This window comes from Silurus aristotelis (genome assembly GCF_946808225.1).
Source record: "Silurus aristotelis genome assembly, chromosome: 22".
In the NCBI taxonomy this organism is placed as follows: domain Eukaryota; kingdom Metazoa; phylum Chordata; class Actinopteri; order Siluriformes; family Siluridae; genus Silurus; species Silurus aristotelis.
In genome coordinates, this window is record NC_139595.1 from 12672065 (window position 1) to 12689974 (window position 17910).

General features: G+C 36.6%; 2 protein-coding genes and 1 long non-coding RNA gene across 3 annotated transcripts in view; all 3 read right to left on the minus strand.

Annotated features, from left to right (window-relative positions):
* LOC310717454 (myosin-7-like) overlaps positions 1–9477 on the minus strand; it is a 66176-nt gene extending 56699 nt beyond the window's left edge. The window contains exon 1 of the mRNA XM_083525471.1: positions 9468–9477. The gene's annotated coding sequence lies outside the window, so the exon portion shown is untranslated. The remainder of the gene's footprint in view (positions 1–9467) is intronic.
* Positions 1–17910, minus strand: part of LOC310717781 — a 296978-nt gene that overhangs the window by 224833 nt on the left and 54235 nt on the right. The window lies entirely within an intron of this gene.
* Positions 1–17910, minus strand: part of pik3cb (phosphatidylinositol-4,5-bisphosphate 3-kinase, catalytic subunit beta) — a 42268-nt gene that overhangs the window by 2445 nt on the left and 21913 nt on the right. The window contains exons 3-22 of the mRNA XM_083525609.1: positions 17539–17767; positions 16564–16784; positions 16236–16418; positions 15462–15629; positions 15011–15100; positions 14666–14917; positions 14475–14571; positions 14198–14328; positions 13603–13653; positions 12280–12468; positions 11965–12086; positions 7371–7514; positions 6982–7081; positions 5928–6118; positions 4488–4597; positions 4256–4334; positions 3146–3313; positions 514–637; positions 264–409; positions 11–143 (exon numbers count right to left, since the gene is read on the minus strand). Of these exons, the coding sequence (XP_083381735.1) occupies positions 11–143; positions 264–409; positions 514–637; positions 3146–3313; positions 4256–4334; positions 4488–4597; positions 5928–6118; positions 6982–7081; positions 7371–7514; positions 11965–12086; positions 12280–12468; positions 13603–13653; positions 14198–14328; positions 14475–14571; positions 14666–14917; positions 15011–15100; positions 15462–15629; positions 16236–16418; positions 16564–16784; positions 17539–17767 (2928 nt within the window). The remainder of the gene's footprint in view (positions 1–10; positions 144–263; positions 410–513; positions 638–3145; positions 3314–4255; positions 4335–4487; positions 4598–5927; positions 6119–6981; positions 7082–7370; positions 7515–11964; positions 12087–12279; positions 12469–13602; positions 13654–14197; positions 14329–14474; positions 14572–14665; positions 14918–15010; positions 15101–15461; positions 15630–16235; positions 16419–16563; positions 16785–17538; positions 17768–17910) is intronic.

Below are 17910 nucleotides of genomic sequence, written 5' to 3' on the forward strand. Positions count from 1 at the left end.
AAAAGTTTACCTTTAAGTACTGAATGTCCTTGACAGAGGTAAGTTCTGGTAACCCTGAAGTCAGCATCAGGGCAAAGAGTGTGATGAACAGATTTCCATTCTTCCTCAGGATCAGATAAGCATCTTCACAGTATTGCCTAAAACTACTCACAAAAACGTACAACAAACACAGAGAGTAAAAGACAAGACTGTAATCCTGCCAAAAAAGTTGACTTAATTAAGACAAAGAATATGCAGGTGTTAATGTGCTGTCCATGACTTGCCTGCCAAATTTCTCACTGTTACTAGTTTTGCCCTGCTGAATGACGTGAATGAAGTCATGTGTAAGAATAAATGGAACACGCTCTCTCTTGATTCCAAACTTTGATTTGAAGTTCCCCAAGATATGACCAAAGTCTATATGGAAAAGCTGATGGACACAAATAAACATATTAGCGATAAATTAGCATAGTTTTTTTTTGTAGCTTGTAGTATAAAAATATTTTCTGATATCTAACTTGTTCTGATACTTACCTGTCCTGTGCTTCGGACCATGATATTGTCACTATGACGATCTCCGATGCCCAGAACATAGGTGGCCACACAATAACCAGCACAAGAAAGTGTGAACTCCTCAATGGCTTTCTCCAGAGCCTCACTATATAAACATATATACAGTGAGGAAAATAAGTATTTGAACACCCTGCTATTTTGCAAGTTCTCCCACTTAGAAATTATGGAGGGGTCTGAAATTGTCATCGTAGGTGCATGTCCAATGTGAGAGACATAATCTAAAAAAAAAAATTAGATTTTTTAACAATTTATTTGTATGATAAAGCTGCAAATAAGTATTTGAACACCTGAAAAAGTCAATGTTAATATTTGGTACTGTAGCCTTTGTTTGCAATTACAGAGGTCAAACGTTTCCTGTAGTTTTTCACCAGGTTTGCACACACTGCAGGAGGGATTTTAGCCCACTCCTCCACACAGATCTTCTTTACATCAGTCGGGTTTCTGGCCTGTCGCTGAGAAACACAGAGTTTGAGCTCCCTCCAAAGATTCTCTATTGGGTTTAGGTCTGGAGACTGGCTAGGCCACGCCAGAACCTTGATATGCTTCTTACAGAGCCACTCCTTGGTTATCCTGGCTGTGTGCTTTGGGTCATTGTCATGTTGGAAGACCCAGCCTCAAACCATCTTCAATGCTCTAACTGAGGGAAAGAGGTTGTTCCCCCAAATCTCGCAATACATGGCTCCGGTCTTCCTCTCCTTAATACAGTGCAGTCACCCTGTCCCATGTGCAGAAAAACACCCCCAAAGCATGATGTTACCACCCCCATGCTTCACAGTAGGGATGGTGTTCTTGGGATGGTACTCATCATTCTTCTTCCTCCAAACACGTTTAGTGGAATTATGACCCAAAAGTTCTATTTTGGTCTCAGCTGACCACATGACTTTCTTCTATGACTCCTCTGGATCATCCAAATGGTCATTGGCAAACTTAAGACGTGCCTGGACATGTGCTGGTTTAAGCAGGCGAACCTTCCGTGCCATGCATGATTTCAAACCATGACATCTTAGTGTATTACCAACAGTAACCTTGGAAACGGTGGTCCCAGCTCTTTTCAGGTCATTGACCAGCTCCTCCCGTGTAGTTCTGGGCTGATTTCTCACCTTCCTCAGGATCACTGAGACCCCACAAGGTGAGATCTTGCATGGAGCCCCAGTCCGAGGGAGATTGACAGTCATGTTTAGCTTCTTCCATTTTCTAATGACTGCTCCAACAGTGGACCTTTTTCACCAAGCTGCTTGGCAATTTCCCCGTAGCCCTTTCCAGCCTTGTGGAGGTGTACAATTTTGTCTCTAGTGTTTTTTGAACAGCTTTTTGGTCTTAGCCATGTTAGTAGTTGGATTCTTACTGATTGTATGGGTGGACAGGTGTCTTTATGCAGCTAACGACCTCAAACAGGTGCATCTAATTTAGGATAATAAATGTAGTGGAGGTGGACATTTTAAAGGCAGACTAACAGGTCTTTGAGGGTCAGAATTCTAGCTGATAGACAGGTGTTCAAATACTTATTTGCAGCTGTATCATACAAATAAATAGTTTAAAAATCATATATTGTGATTTCTGGATTTTTTTTTTTTTTAGATTATGTATCTCACAGTGGACATGTACCTAAGATGACAATTTCAGACCCCTTTATGATTTCTAAGTAGGACAACTTGCAAAATAGCAGGGTGTTCAAATACTTACTTTCCTCACTTTAAACATTATTATTTTTTTTTTATATATAAAAATATATGTCGTCTATAGACCCCTTAACTTGTAGGAGTACATAAAAAAGCTGTACATTAGAATGTACCAAAACATTTACTAAAAACTATTTATTAAAAACTGGATATAAAGTGCCGTTTTAAAACCCTTGCAACCCCTCCTGGTTTAATCATAGCGTTTACTTGTTATAGTATGAAAGTCATGCAGCTTTCTGTAGTTCAAATATATTTTGAAATTATAAATTATAATTTTATAATATTTAGCCAAGCAAGCATAATATTTAAAATTGTTTTAAAAATGTAATCTCTCTGTCTGCATAATAATCAAAAAGAGTTTAGGCTATAATTGGCACCAAAGTGCTTCAACAAAACATTGCACAAAGACTGAGTACTTATGTACTTGTGGATTTTATAAATATTTTTTTGGGGTTTTTTTGTTTTATTTTCAAAGATTTCAAACTAACATCTTTCTCGTTGCCATTATGGGGTTATTATTGTTTGTAGAATTTGAACGAAAAAATTTTATTTAATCTATTTTGGAATAAGGCGGTAACATACCATGGAAAAAGTGAAGAGTCATGAATACTTCCCAGACACACACACACACACACACACACACACACACACACACACACACACACACAGTAGTGAAGTATTCTAAACACTTCACTACTTCCCAGACACACACACACACACACACACACACACACACACACACACACACACACACACACACACACACACACACACACACACACACACACACACACACACACACACACACACACACACACACACACAGTAGTGAAGTGTTTAGAATACGCTATTTAACAAAAATGAACAAATTATATGCCTAATACACTTTCCCCAATGAAGTCTTGAGGTCTTACCCAGGGTTTTTGTCCTTGAGCCAGCTGAGCAGAGCATCTTTGTTGAAGGCTGCGGCAGCTGCCATGTTGCTACTATTTTTTTGGATGTTAGCTATGGTGTCAGCAGAGGACACAACCTCAATCAGGCCTGTGCGATCTCCTGTTGCCAGGCAACCATAAGGCACAATTCTGAGTGAAATATAAGATTGAATGTTATTAGTTTAAACAAACAAACAAAAAAAAAAAACACGAAAAATCAAGAAAATAAGGGATTATTTGTGTATTAATATTCTAAACCAAAATAGACGCTTCCTCCGAATGTGGCACAAACACAAGTAAACAAATGTGCCCCATTTTATGATTTTAATATGTATTATGATGACGTTTGTGTGTGTGTGCCCAAGTGCATATGATGGGCTGAAGTCTCATTCAGGGTGTGTAAAATGTTTTCCATTAATTTATATTTTATAAATTAATTTTTATTAAAGCACAGTAGCTATCCTTTGGAATTAAAATGCATTTATACAATTGTACAACTTGTATATAATTTATATACAAATCTGTATATAAATGTGCAATTTTGAATAATCTTGGATTTACACGGCCCCAATGCAGGAAAGAGAGTTCTACTTCTTGTGTACGGTCTACTGTTTACTGATGGATTTACATTAATTAGGCTTTACTACAGTTAATTTTAATATTATAAAGTGTTGTTATATTGCTGTTCTTTCAACACAGAAGTTAAAGTTAATTCCTTTAAGTAAAATTTTAATTTGAAAAATATTTGAGGTTAGACAATAACCTCTAAATTTTTTCCCATGCTTCACTCAAAATACAAAAAAATAAACTTGTCTCTCAATCAACTGATGGTCTTTAAATAAAAACCATGAAGACCTACCTTTTTACATGGCATTTTAAGGAACACCTCTGTATTAAAAAAAAATCTCTTGTCTTCTGTATGAATAAGATCTGCTAAATGCTGTAAATGTTAATGTGTTACTATAATAAAATTATGGAAACTTAACACAGTTGAAAAAACGGATCAACTTAAAATAAATTTACTTATTCAGCAAATCAATTATCAAGTGATTTTCTTAGATATTGTCTAAAGACAATATTGTTTACACATACCTGAGGTCAAGGTTTGCTTCCTTCCACAGCATGTCCATTAACCTTAGGATCTGCAGGGTCAACATGTCCTGTCTGAGATCTGAGAATAAAAAGCAACTGATTTCTTTAGCTGTTGATACATGACTTTCTATGCACTTGACCACAATTACTTATGCCTCTGGCCCTCCCTTCAACATTCATGTCCACCTCTCTTCCTCTTTATCCATATCCTTCCCTCTTCACGGTCTCTCACCATCTCCATTCTTGAAGATGATTCCCAGCGTGTCTCCTACCAGCAGCTTGTTATTGTAAACGATCCACAGGGGCTTCATTTTAGAGTCCATGTATCTGCACTTCTCCACACTAAATGCAAAAGAGGAAAGGAAATATTGGTGGTTACAGTTTCTGGACATTTTAATAGGAACACCTGTGTATTCATAGTTATACAATTCAATTTAATTTAATTCATTTTTATTTGTATAGTGCTTTTAACAATGAACATTGTGTCAGAGCAGCTTCACACAGATAATGTGGTGATTAAAAGTGAATATGTTCTTTGTAAGTAAGTTTGTCCCTGATGAGCCGAGCCAAGCCAAGCATGTGGCAGGAGCGCATGCAGATACAAGATCATGTGCTTCAGTTGATCAAAAATTGGAATGGGGAAAAAATATGATCTTTGTCAGTTGAAGGCATAGTTGTTAAAAAAAGATGTTAAAAAAAGGTTAAATAAAGTTCATGAAAACAGTTTAAAAATACTTAATTCATGGCAAATTATCATGGTCATTAGAAAATTGGGAAAAATGGGAGAAATAAATGGCTGAATAGGCTGTGGTACTTAAGAGATGATTAGTAATAATTAACCCAACAAGCCAAGAAATTATTGTCCACACCATTAGACCACATCCACCAGCCTTGACTGTTTCTTGTTGTTGAGACACAATTCTGACCCGACTCTGTGTTCCTCAGCAGAAAATGTTTCAATATTTCAGCTGTTCAGGTTCAGTGAGCATCTATTCACTGCATTTTTTTTTTCTTGGCTGACAAGAGTGGAACCCAACATGGTCTATTGCCTCAAGGTTCAATATGTCATGCATTTTGAGGTACTTTTATCGTCATCATAGTTGTAAAGAATGATTACCAAGTTACTGCACTCTTTCTGACAGCTTAAAATTCTTCAATGACCCCGCTCAACAAGTGGTTTCAATCCACAAAAATGCTGTTTACTGCATGTAATATCTTTGTTGCACTTTTTTTTAATTAAAACTTGTATTTCCGTTTTTGCACTAAATATCCTGTTGTGTGCAAAAATCCTAAAACATTAGCAGAATCCTCAAACCAGTCTATCTGGCACCAACAATCATGCCACAGTAAAATAATATATAAATAAATAATAATAAAAAAAAAAAGAAAGATCAGACCTTAACCCCATTCTGATTTATGTATTATGTGCCAAATCCACCTAATTATATGCACTGCAATGATGCAATATGGCTTATGGATCAGATAATTGTAGAAATTATCACAGGTGTTCTTAATAAAGAGTACACACACACACACACACACACACACACACACACACACACACACACACACACACACACACACACACACACACACACACACACACACACACACACACACACACACACACACACACACACACACACACACACACACACACACGCCTTCTTACTTGACATCAGCAAGCAGTATTTGCGGGTTCAGTGGTGAGTGAAGGTCTGACAAAATTTCAGTGAAGCCCGTTTGTCTAAGGCACTTCACCATGGCCTCCTTCACCTGAGCCTCCTTGGTTTTATTCTTGGCCTTTATTGTACCCAGTTTGATCAACTCATTCACAGCTTTTAACTTGCCAAGAGCCTCAACCTGCATTCAAAAAGAGACAGACATAGTTACACAAATCATGTGGTACTAGTATACTTTGTATTTAAAATAAAATACAAATACATGTAGGACTCTGTTAATGGTCAGTGGACAATTGATAAAATGATGGTAGGCTTACTTTAATAAACAAGCAGATTTTAGTTAATATTACATGTAACAAACTAACATGAACCTCTTACAAATCTATCCAGCAATAAATCTAATTCTAGGAATAATGATGTTTCTGCTGAATCAGGAATAAAACAACTATGTTCCCCAGGATATGTTAGCACTATTTAATTTCCATGAAATTATACATTAGAATGAAAAGGCCACTATTTAATCTATTACCCGTTTCTCGTGTGGTTATAAGTACGGATATTGTAAAGCTTTTATTTATGAAATGTAAGTTCTTAAACAGAAAAGTCCCTGGCATGCTGACATTTAACCCAGTTCTTCCAAAAGCACATAATGCTCTATGTGCTTTTGTGCATAGATAGAATTTCCTCATCTCTGGACAGGACAAAACATAGTATTCTGCAATATGCCATGATTCTGCAATACACAGACAACACAGACCAATTCTGTGCTTTGTGGGTTAAAAGATTTAAAATGATCCTATTGGTTTATAGATTTGAAACGTGCATCTATTATTTGATACAGAAGATGGCCGACAAAAAGAGTTACATAAATGTTATCGACACAGTCCAGTTATAGACCTATAACCAGCATGTTGATACAGTGAAGTTTAATAATGTTGCAACAATGTTTTACTACCTTGTCAAATATTTTAAAAGAAATGTATAGTTTTTGACTGGTTGCTCATTCTTCTTATATGGTTATTGTTCTTTCAGAGAAACCTTTACCTGTTTTTTAAGCACTTCAATGTGGGGGATGCTGCCTCTACAGTATGCCTCCAATATTAAAGCAAACTGCACAGATACTGCTGGCATGTGTATCTCTGACCTGAAAACACAACTTAAACATCATTCAACATATAGTTGAGGCACTGAGCTTGAAAAATAGATTAATTAATTTTAAGTGCAGCTTTAAATGTACTTAGATATTACACATTAACATTTAAAATAAGATAGAATGTCTGTTAAATAATGATTCCTGTTTTCAAATTAAAAGCAAAGCCTGGGCACAACACTATAGTAAAACGGTACTAACAAAGAGCTGCACAACAATATTTTAAAATGCAACTCATTTAAATATAAAAACAAATTTCAACAGAACAAACAAACACACTTGCCTTAGATGCCAAAAGAGAAAATGCCCAATTTTGCGATTGGTCTGAGCACGCTGCAGTAAAAACTGGGTGAGGGCACAGTCATAATATGGTTCGTAGCGCAACACCTGCACCAGCTGCAACAAATACTGCAACAGTTCTTCATCACTGATACAGAGAGAATAGTCAAAAGAAACAACAGAAATCAAAAAATGCCATATGCAAATATGTATTAGGGCTGCAACAATTAATCGGTAAAATCGATAATAGAAGTTGTCGTCAACGAACGGCATTATCGATTAGTTGGGCTGCTCAAGTTATGGGTTAGCGTGATGGCACAGCCATTTGCAAAATGGGGGAAGAGTACAGGGTCAATGGGCAGCAGAAAAAAAAAAATTCATGCAAGAGATAGGAGCATTTTATATTAAACGCAATAAAGAACACCATAACTTGCAAGTTATTGCAAAGCTGAGCTTGTGTGGCATAAAGTATCAGTGTTTAAAGATTTAAAACTGATTTTAAAGTTTATACAGGCTTGTTGAGGAGTGCATGGGGGATTTGTCTACTGAAAAAAATTCACTAATGCTGAGTTGTTTCTTTCTGTAAAAAAAAAACCCAGAAAGAGCAAGCTAACAGACTAAAGTTTTACCATCGTCCGTGACACCAGCATGTTTTTTTCTTTTTTATGTGCTTGTGCATCCTTCCATGCCAAACATGCTCCGCTTTGCATAATTTGCAGGTTTTACAGTATTACAGCATTTTAATATAAAACGCTCCCATTGCCCTGCATTTAATATAAAATGTACCCATGCCTTAGATCAGCGGTCCCCAACCTTTTTTGCACCATGGACCGGTTTAATGTCAGACAATATCGTCACGGACCAGGATTCAAATACAAAATAAAATTTATACGACCGGCATAAAAACTGGTATTTTTCGAAATATTATAATAAACGTGAATCCAGTGTGTGTATTAGGTGTTAAGAAGATAACGGATGTAGGTAAGCATTTGACCGAGGCAAGCATCTTGACATGCATCAAGAGTGAGTCATAGACAGACAGATGTGGAGGAGAAAATCCGGTTATTTTCCAAAATAAAACATCGTTCAGAATCAGATAATGAATAAAACTGAAATAATATGAATTATGTATTCTTTGTGTTCTTTCTGGGGACCACTGCCTTAGATGACTTGGGATGCACACTTTTTCTGCTGCCGGATGACCCTGTATTTGTACCCTGTGTGTGTGCGTGTGTGTGTGTGTGTGTGTGTGTGTGTGTGTGTGTGTATATATATATATATATATATATATATATATATATATATATATATATATATATATATATATATATATATATATATTTTTACATTTTAGTACATCTTCTCAGGGACAATCCCATAGAAATGAGAATTGGATATATTTTAGATTAATGCAATGTGCAGCTTGATTTACTGTCCTCTGAAAATAACAACATGCAGCCATTATTGTTAAAATAGCTGGCAACAAAAGTGAGTACACCCTAAGTGACAACAATGGTACATCACTTAACCATGCAAAGCCAGTTATTTGATTAATCATATTCATGTTTTTGTCTGCATGACAGGACTATACAAATGTGTGTATCTTGTATTAGCGCAGTTAAAATTTGATGCTTTTAGTAAAAGTTTCTAACATGGGACCTCATGGCAAAGAACTCTGGGGATTTGAGATTTAGAATTATTGCTATCCACAAAGATGGCCTAGGCCAGGGGTGGCCAACCAGTCAGAGACCGAGACCACAAAGAGCCACATCATACACATGGGCACACATGAACATCACCCATCCCTTCCTCTTACACACACACACACACACACACACACACACACACACACACACACACACACACACACACACACACACACACACACACACACACACACACACACACACACACACACACACACACACACACACACAGCCAGATTTATTGTAAATGTCACACACCAACATAATGACAGAAATTGACTCCTACAGGTCTAAGACCACAGGACAGTCATTTTCAACAATGAACATTGTGTGCACTGTCTCACACACACAAACTCTTAGTTTAACCTAGTCCACAAACGAAAATATAATAATTTACAATAGCGGTTTTCTTTTACTATGCATGTTACTTAGTGGGACTTTTGGCATCCTTGCCTTGAACAATCCCCTTCAAATCTGCCTCGTATTCCGTTGTTGCCACTCGAAGCAATTCTTTCACATGGGTGTCAGTCAGAACAGATCGATGCTTTGATTTCACATGTTTCAGGGTAGAAAACACAGACTTTGTTTGTGGTTTTTTTTTTATGTGCGTGTTCACTTCGCTTGAGTTCAACACAGTATTTTCTTCAAATGCGCATGTACGGGAGATGAATATACCGCAGGGGTGGGCAATTAATTTTTTACAAGGGGCCACATGAGCAACCTGAATTGTGTCAGAGGGCCACACCAACGATAATACTTTAGGGATGCACCGAAATGAAAATTCAATTTAAAAGGCAATGAAATCCATAATTTTTTGTGTTATGCCTTTTGTCTTGGCACCATCACTGTAAAACTTTCCTGCCTTTTCAAAAACGCCCTCTACAGACGGAGTGCGCATGCTCGGATTGACTTTACTTTTCTGCGCCGCGTTCTTCTCATATTTAGAATGGCAATCGGGATGTTAGGATTTCAGGTGATGAACCCGATTTGGAGAAACTCTTTGCAGATACACCCCCTCTTGAAATTTCAGCATTGCGTGTTTTGCACATCGCTACCCGCACACCACAGACATGTTGGCTCTTATCCAGATAACCGTGTGCTGGCTGCGCTTTTTTATTGCGTCATTACAATTGTGTTTCTGCCATGTTGTTTCCCAGTAGGGGCAAGCTCATTTAAGTCTTAAAATACCGTATTGAACGCACATTAAAAAACAAACAAACACAAACTTCGATATGAACGTAAGAGACGCGGGTTGGCCACCTCTGGCCTAGGCTATAAGAAGATCTGTAAAACCCTGAAAGTTACAGTACAGTGGCCAGGGTCATAAAGAGGTTTTCTAAGACTGGTTCCATTTGGAACAGGCTCCTTAGATACCAGTGACCACTGTTCCTGCCCCTCTCCTCGGATCTGCCCGCTTTGTCCTGGCTTGCCTCTGGTAATTGTTCTCTTGTTCTCTTGACTGGAGGCCAATCTGTGAAGCTGGGGATGGCTTCACATTTATGGCCTGTGGATCCATATAATTACAGGAGCTTTGAGAATGTATTTGGACTGTACTTAATGTCAACAGTCTGCTACACAGCCTCTGGACTACAGTTTGCATTTTATCACCATCACTCAACAACTCAACATCGTTTAGTTGCAATAAATGGACATTTGGTGCCATCCAGATGAGGATGGGTCCCCGCTTGAGTCTGGTTCCTTTTAAGGTTTCTTCCTTATGCCTCAGATATCTCAGGGAGGTTTTCGTTGCCACAGTCACCACCGGCTAGCTCAGTACGAACAAACACTTATAAAAGACCGATCTTATTTATTCTTTCTTACCACATTATCTGTGTAAACCTGCTTTAAAAATGTACATTGTTAAAAGCGTTATACAAAAAAAAAAATAATAATTAAAAATATTGACACTTTGGACACAGTTTTGACATGTTCACTTAGGGTGTACTAACTTTTGTTGGCAGCTATTTTGACAATTGCTGTATGTCGAGTTATTTTCAGAGGACAGTAAATCTGTACTGCTATACAAACTGCACATTGACTACCGTAATTTCTGGACTATTAAGATTTTTATTTTGAACATAAATACGCCGCACCTGTCTATAAGCCGCAGAAGCCTACATTGAAACTAATGAACTTTACACAGACTTAAACGAAAGTTAAAGTCTGTTACACGGCTTGTATCTAAACAGTAGCCTACCAAGAAAGTCATTGTTCACTGTCTTCCTCCTTCCTTTAACAACAATTTCTCTAGGGAGTTTATCTTTTGGCATCGTTGTGCGTTTAAAAATCACCATCGGTGAAGCTTTTCTCCCGATGCCGTGCAGCTCAGAACAACGGTGAAGTGCGTTTTTTCATGCCGGGCTGTTTTCAGCGTGACGAGTGATTCACATTTCCTGTTGACAGTCCGAGTGAGCGGCAGGTCAAACGTCAGAGGAACCTCAGCCATATTTATAATGTGGTGCGGCCCAATTCAGTGGGAGCATGATTTAATATAAAGAATTTTATTGGTTCACCTGAACTTGTTTGGCAATTTCATTGGTCTAATGTTATGGGGTTCAGGTTTTTTTGCTTGAAACTTGTGAAACTGGGAAAAACCCAGGAAAAATCCATAAATTAGCCGCTTCGTTGTTTAAGCCGTAGGGTTCAAAGAGTGGGGAAAAATGTAGTGGCTTATAGTCCGGAAAATACGGTACTCTAAAATTGTTCCTTGTCCCTTGAGAAGAACTAAAATGGATGCTGAACTCACTATACATATACATACACAGGCTATAAAAAGACTACACACCCTTATGAAATGCAGGCTTTGAAAATGTAAAAAAACTAAAAACAAAAAGAACATGCAGTAAGACAATTATGGAAGTATAATTAAGATTTACAGTGTTGAGCACTTACCTCATATCTTGCAGACAACTGACTGCATACTCTCTAACATATTGATCTGGATAATTAAAATCCAATAGCTCTAAAGCATCCCGAGGATAAATTTTAGGCCAAATCTGCAACAATGCCTGCAACTAAGGAAAAAGTCAGAACAGGAAAAGTGTTACTTATAAAGAACATCTTATTTATTTTTATCACCACAGTATCTGTGTAAAGCTGCTTTGAGACAGTTCATTGTTAAAAGCACTATACAAATAAAAATTAATTGAATTGTTAATACTAAAATAGGATGGGAACTCACGTGTGTGTACATGTTTATTTATATACCTGTGCCATGTCTTCGTGTTTACTCCACTTGACGGACAGCAGTAGTTTAGGAAGGGACTGTGGAAAGTTCTCTCTGCAGTCATAGCGTAGCGTCCATATCAGATCCTTCTCATTTTCACACAGTTGTGAAAGCGGATCCCTTTCCATGATCTCTTTTAGTTCAATGTAGAACTTTTTCCCCCCTCGTCCCTGAACACAGAGCAATTTGTTATAGTTCACACTATTTTAAGCAATTGTTCAGGCCTTAATTGGTTATATTACACGTTATAAATGCAAATGTATTTCGTTTTTTACTTTGGTACTGCATGTGTCTTTTGTCCACAATAAAAAAATAAATAAACTAAAACTTATTAGTCTAATCTGAGAAAGATGTAACGACCTTGCAATTTTTCTTTGACATCAAAATAGTTTGTTGTCAGAGAGCAAACAGTACCAAAACAGTCAGGTTTGTATATTTCTTGCTGCAAATGAGAGTTGGCTTTTAGTCACCTTAGCCTGTTTGGAACTGACTTGCTCTTTAACAGTTAGTGAAAAGACATGTAAAGTATGTGCTTCTTTTTATCCTGTTTGAGTTCAAGACTTCATCACTCTTCACGGTGTTGCAATCAGTAAAATCAGTTATTACCAAGAATGAGCCACACAAACCAATGACAGGATGAGGGTGGAGACAAAACAATACATGAACTAAAAGCTAAACAAAAGCTTACAAAGCCCTTGCCATGAAAGCCATAATGCAGAAAGGAAAGTGTGCAATCTCAGATTAGCACACCCACAAGCAATTTTTGTATTGAATAAAATGTCACTTATATTTAACTTCTATTGTAAACAGGGTTGATCAGACTTTAAACATATACAGACAATATATATTTTATATACAAATATTTAGGGTTGCTTAAAAATTTGATTGTAATGCATATACAAAATTTAAATGAAACAAATATCTAATGCATCAGTATACATTTTTTGAGTATGTAATCAATTATTTTACCATTACATGATCCAAAATTAGGACGTGCCACCTCACAAAGCCTCTATTTCTAGGTTTTGAAAATACATTGTCTAAACATGTTGGATATATGAAAACAATATGTGCTAAATGTAACTGAATTTATCTGCATGGAGCCAAAACACACACTTATCCAGTGAATTTATAGAAATAGAAAACTCAAAATAAAAGTAGGGCTGCAACTAACGATTACTTTGTTAATAATCAAACACTGTCCACTCTGATAATATTGAACTTTCAAGGCCAGTTTTTGCTATACACTGCTATATACTCAAGTTTTTTGGGTTTGAGATCAAAAGATGTGCGGGTACACCAACCAATGATATAGAATCAGTGGATCCAGCAATTTCAGCCGCTTTCTCCAGGATCTACAAGATAAAGCAAAACAAAATGTAACAGCATTGAAAATATTATATAATATGATGTAATACAGTGGTCCCCAACTGCAAATCAACACTCAGTACTAGGCCATGGAGGAGTTGCTACAAGGTTGCAAGAATTGTATGGCAGAAAATATGTAATAAAATAGCTGCTAATATTATTAAATTGTGCGTTTTGCCTTTTAAGAGCCACTATTCAAAACTACATACAGTGCGATTTTAAAAAAGATTATTTGCATACTTGCAACAGGCACAGCTACTGAAAAGAGAAACAAAAGAAATCAGCTTTTAACCGAAAATATGATGTTTCTTATCTTAAATATGGTTTTGTCTCTACACATTTTCATACCCCTATGCATGTAATGCGTGGCGAAACATTAAGTAATGAGTCCATGAAGCCGGCAATATTGCTTTGGCATCTTGATACTAAGCAGTGAGTGGATCTCTTAGATTACTTTTAATGGAAAGAAAATGTCTAAAAAAAAAAAAAAAAGTTAGGCTAGAAACCTCTTATGCAACATTATTTATATACCTTGTCAAATGGGGGAAATGTGAGTGGGTGTCCCGAATACTCTGGCAAGCAAATATGCAGTGCTGTGGCATTCTCAGTGTATGGATTTGTCTGGATCGTTCCAATTGGGTTCAACATCTCCTCCAGCTCATCTATAAAGCATGCAAACACTGTACTAAAACATTTATAATAAAAAATAAAATAAAAAATGTGTATTCACATTTACCCAACCTCATATACATCCTTTAAATCACATACACAGACACATATGTCAATATGAGTGTGCAGCTTTTCTCACCAGGAAAGGAAGACCAGGTATGTAAGATGATATCACCAGTCTTTAACTGTCCTCTGTAGTCAAACACCATCATGTTCACCCATGCAATTGGGTAATGCTAAAGCCAGGCAAAGTGTAAAATCTTTTTAAAAAAACCTTTTCTATTTCGTTTATGCTTTGCTTATTGAAAAGTGAACTTGTGAAGTTCTTACCACTTTTCCTGCTTTTCGAATAGTCTGATATTTGTTCATTTGCATGTTCTTGGTTGACTTCTGCTTTTTTACCTTGTCCATGACAGCATATATGGCAAAACAGAGACGAGCCATGCGTGGCAGGTCACAAACTGAAATATCAAACTCAAGAGTACGGTTCCAGGTGTGCTCAGAGCGACCACTGGTCTCATTACTAACAGATGGCTTACACAGGAGCTCTGTACCATGGAATAGGCCTGCACGAACTTGCACCTAAAGAGAGAAAAGTAGACCACTGCTTGATTGACATGAATCTGTGGCAGAATGCAGTCAATGGCTATTTCTTTCAGAAGTTGTAAGCCATACCTTTGCTGTCTCCTCTGCATTGACCTTAATGCCCCTCACTAAAGTGATTTTAAATAAAGACTGAACCTCCCAAATGCAGGTATGCAATTGCTGGCAAGACAAAAAAAAGGTTAAGAATTAAACAAAAACTAGAATTTAGTAATTAAAATACATTCAGGCCCAAGGACATAAGTGTAACTATTTGGAATTAATCATGATTAATGCAAGATTAACCTGTGCAAGATTATACAAGCAAGAAAAAAGTAAAGCACCTTCTTTGTTTATGTTCCCTTATCATAGGTTATAATTCGGTGTGACACTATATGCATTTTATTTGCATATACTGACATGAAAATAGCACTTTAAAGAATAGGCTTTTGTAAAGGCTTGTGACTAGAGAGATACATGTTTTCCTTTTCCTGGTAAACAAAAACAAAAATAAGTTGGAGTTTAAAAGTTACATTTTACTTACAGATGGTCCTCTCCTCTTAGGAGGAAGAGGTAAAGGAGGATTTGATGACTTCCGTGAAAGTACAGCTCCAATAGTGCTGATTTCATGTTCAAACATGGACTTGACCATATCACAATGCACTAACGTCAAATGTGGAATCTCCTGTGACAGCAAGCATGATCTGATGTACTGCAACCACACACACACACACCACTAATTAATTTTAAAGTAGAGGGAGGATCAACTCTAATGCACAGGCCACATTACTAGTTAGATTAAACAATGACGGCCACAGTTTGGTTATGAATTGCAAATTATCATGAGATTATGTCATGACAAAACCTAAATGATCTCCCTTTATTTGTTCAAATTGCACTGTATTAAACTGTGAAATGATTGAAAACATTGTACAAAATAGTGTTAAAAATGTCAATTATTTATAAACATTTTTACCAATTCAAATGTAGCCTGATATGTCCTTCTGACATTTATTAAGACTTTTTGCAGTTAAAATTTATTTAGATCTTACTTAAAACATAAAAACCTAGTATATTTTTAAGAATTTGTACTTTAATATTAGGCCACCAACAATGGCATTACAAGAGACAGGTATTCATTCTGTAATCAACTCAGCTTTCAACTATGTCAAGAACAATCAGTGTGTTATAGTGCCATATGAACATTATTCACATGCTATATGACAAATGACACCATTATATTAGTAATATTTTATTTCCTTCTAATCTATTGACTAATTGTCATCATAGAGTAAGGTAAGCCTATTTAGATACTTACGCTATAATACATAATTGGGTGTTCTCCAAACAAGAATTCCAGCTTGTCACTGACTCTTAGGACGTAGTTACCAACACAGTCTTCATCTTCTTTCAAGCCATGAGTAGTCAGCCATTTTCTGAGAGCTTGATTCATAAGCTCAGGTACAGTACAGCTCAATGGGACTTTTAGACTTGTTGTGTCCTGGGTGAAAGGGGAAGGCAATAGGAAGTGGGATAAAGTGGATGAAAACAATATCTGAGCAATCACTGAAATTATATTAAGAGTTCCAATGTGGCATCTATATGGATTTCTTTTAACTTGAGTATGCAAATATCCGTGAGTGTACCTGTGATTGGTTGTAATGCATGGTGATTTTGATCAAGCCCTCATTCCTATCACATAGACCATCAACTGGCCCCACTTCCATCTTGGGAAAGAAGCAGCTCTGAAACCATTCTGCCCATGACATCAAGTGCACTGACTGCATTTTCTCTTCACTAACTCGTTGCATTTTGCTACGAAAGTCTTTCACTTCCTGGTCCGGCAATGCATCCAGTTCATGGAGCCCTGCACAAGACCAAACACTGTTAATACATGGTTCAGTAATAAAAAGACATAGTATTTTAAATCAATCTAAAGAGTCTACCTGCATTCTGCCATATACACGTAATGTGGTAAACAGCACATCAAAAAAAAAAAAAAAACAACTAAACTTAACCCCTAGTTACACATCATGCATGGCATAGAGTATAAATCAAACTTAATCAAACAACAAATAAGCTGCTTACAAAAATGCAAATCAAGTATGCAGATGGCCACAGATGGATAAACTAAGCACAGAGATAATGTGATATTCTGACGACTACTTACTATTTATACATTGATTCAAAATAAATAACATTATACTATTTATCTGGAAAATAAAAATGTTATTAGTATTTATTGAAATATTTATTGTGCCAATACTGTTTGTTTGTTTGTTTGTTTGTATGTTCTCAAACTAATTGAAAAATGTGTGTGTTTATGACATGAAACATTTTATTATTTTGAATAATATTTCATATATAAAGGAGAATGCAAAGCACAATAAACAACATTGATTTTCAGACGATCTATAATATATTTGCTCTTACATTAAGCTGTTAGGTAAGTAAATAAAAACTTAAGTAATTAAAACAAGCCATTTTTTTAATTAATGATTGTTTGGTAAAATAAAGGGCAAATTACTAATCATTCAGCAAATAAGTAAATTACTTTTGCGGTCATATTCTCAAATTACCATATAGATTTAACATAGCAAATGTGCTTTAATGCTCTTTACCTTTTCCAATAAGCACCCCGATCTTGGAGTCAAGTAAGCGTTCAGCACGGCCACAGTTACGAGTAATGAGCCTGAGTACAGGCAAAAATGGACGAACATCACACAAACGTCTGCTCTCATCTTCAAGCTCCTCGTGAACTGCAGCCTGGTTCACACATTCGAATATGTGACCATCCATCTCCCCAAGCAAGGAGAAAAGCGGATACACCTGTGCCTGCTTCCATAGCATCTGTAAAATCACAAACAAACTATCAAAATGGGACCTAAACTGACATGACATAGACTGTAGTGTTAAATACGGACATTGACTAATTACATATACATATAAGCAGTGTTGGGCAGTAACACGTTACTGTAACGCAGTTACTTTTG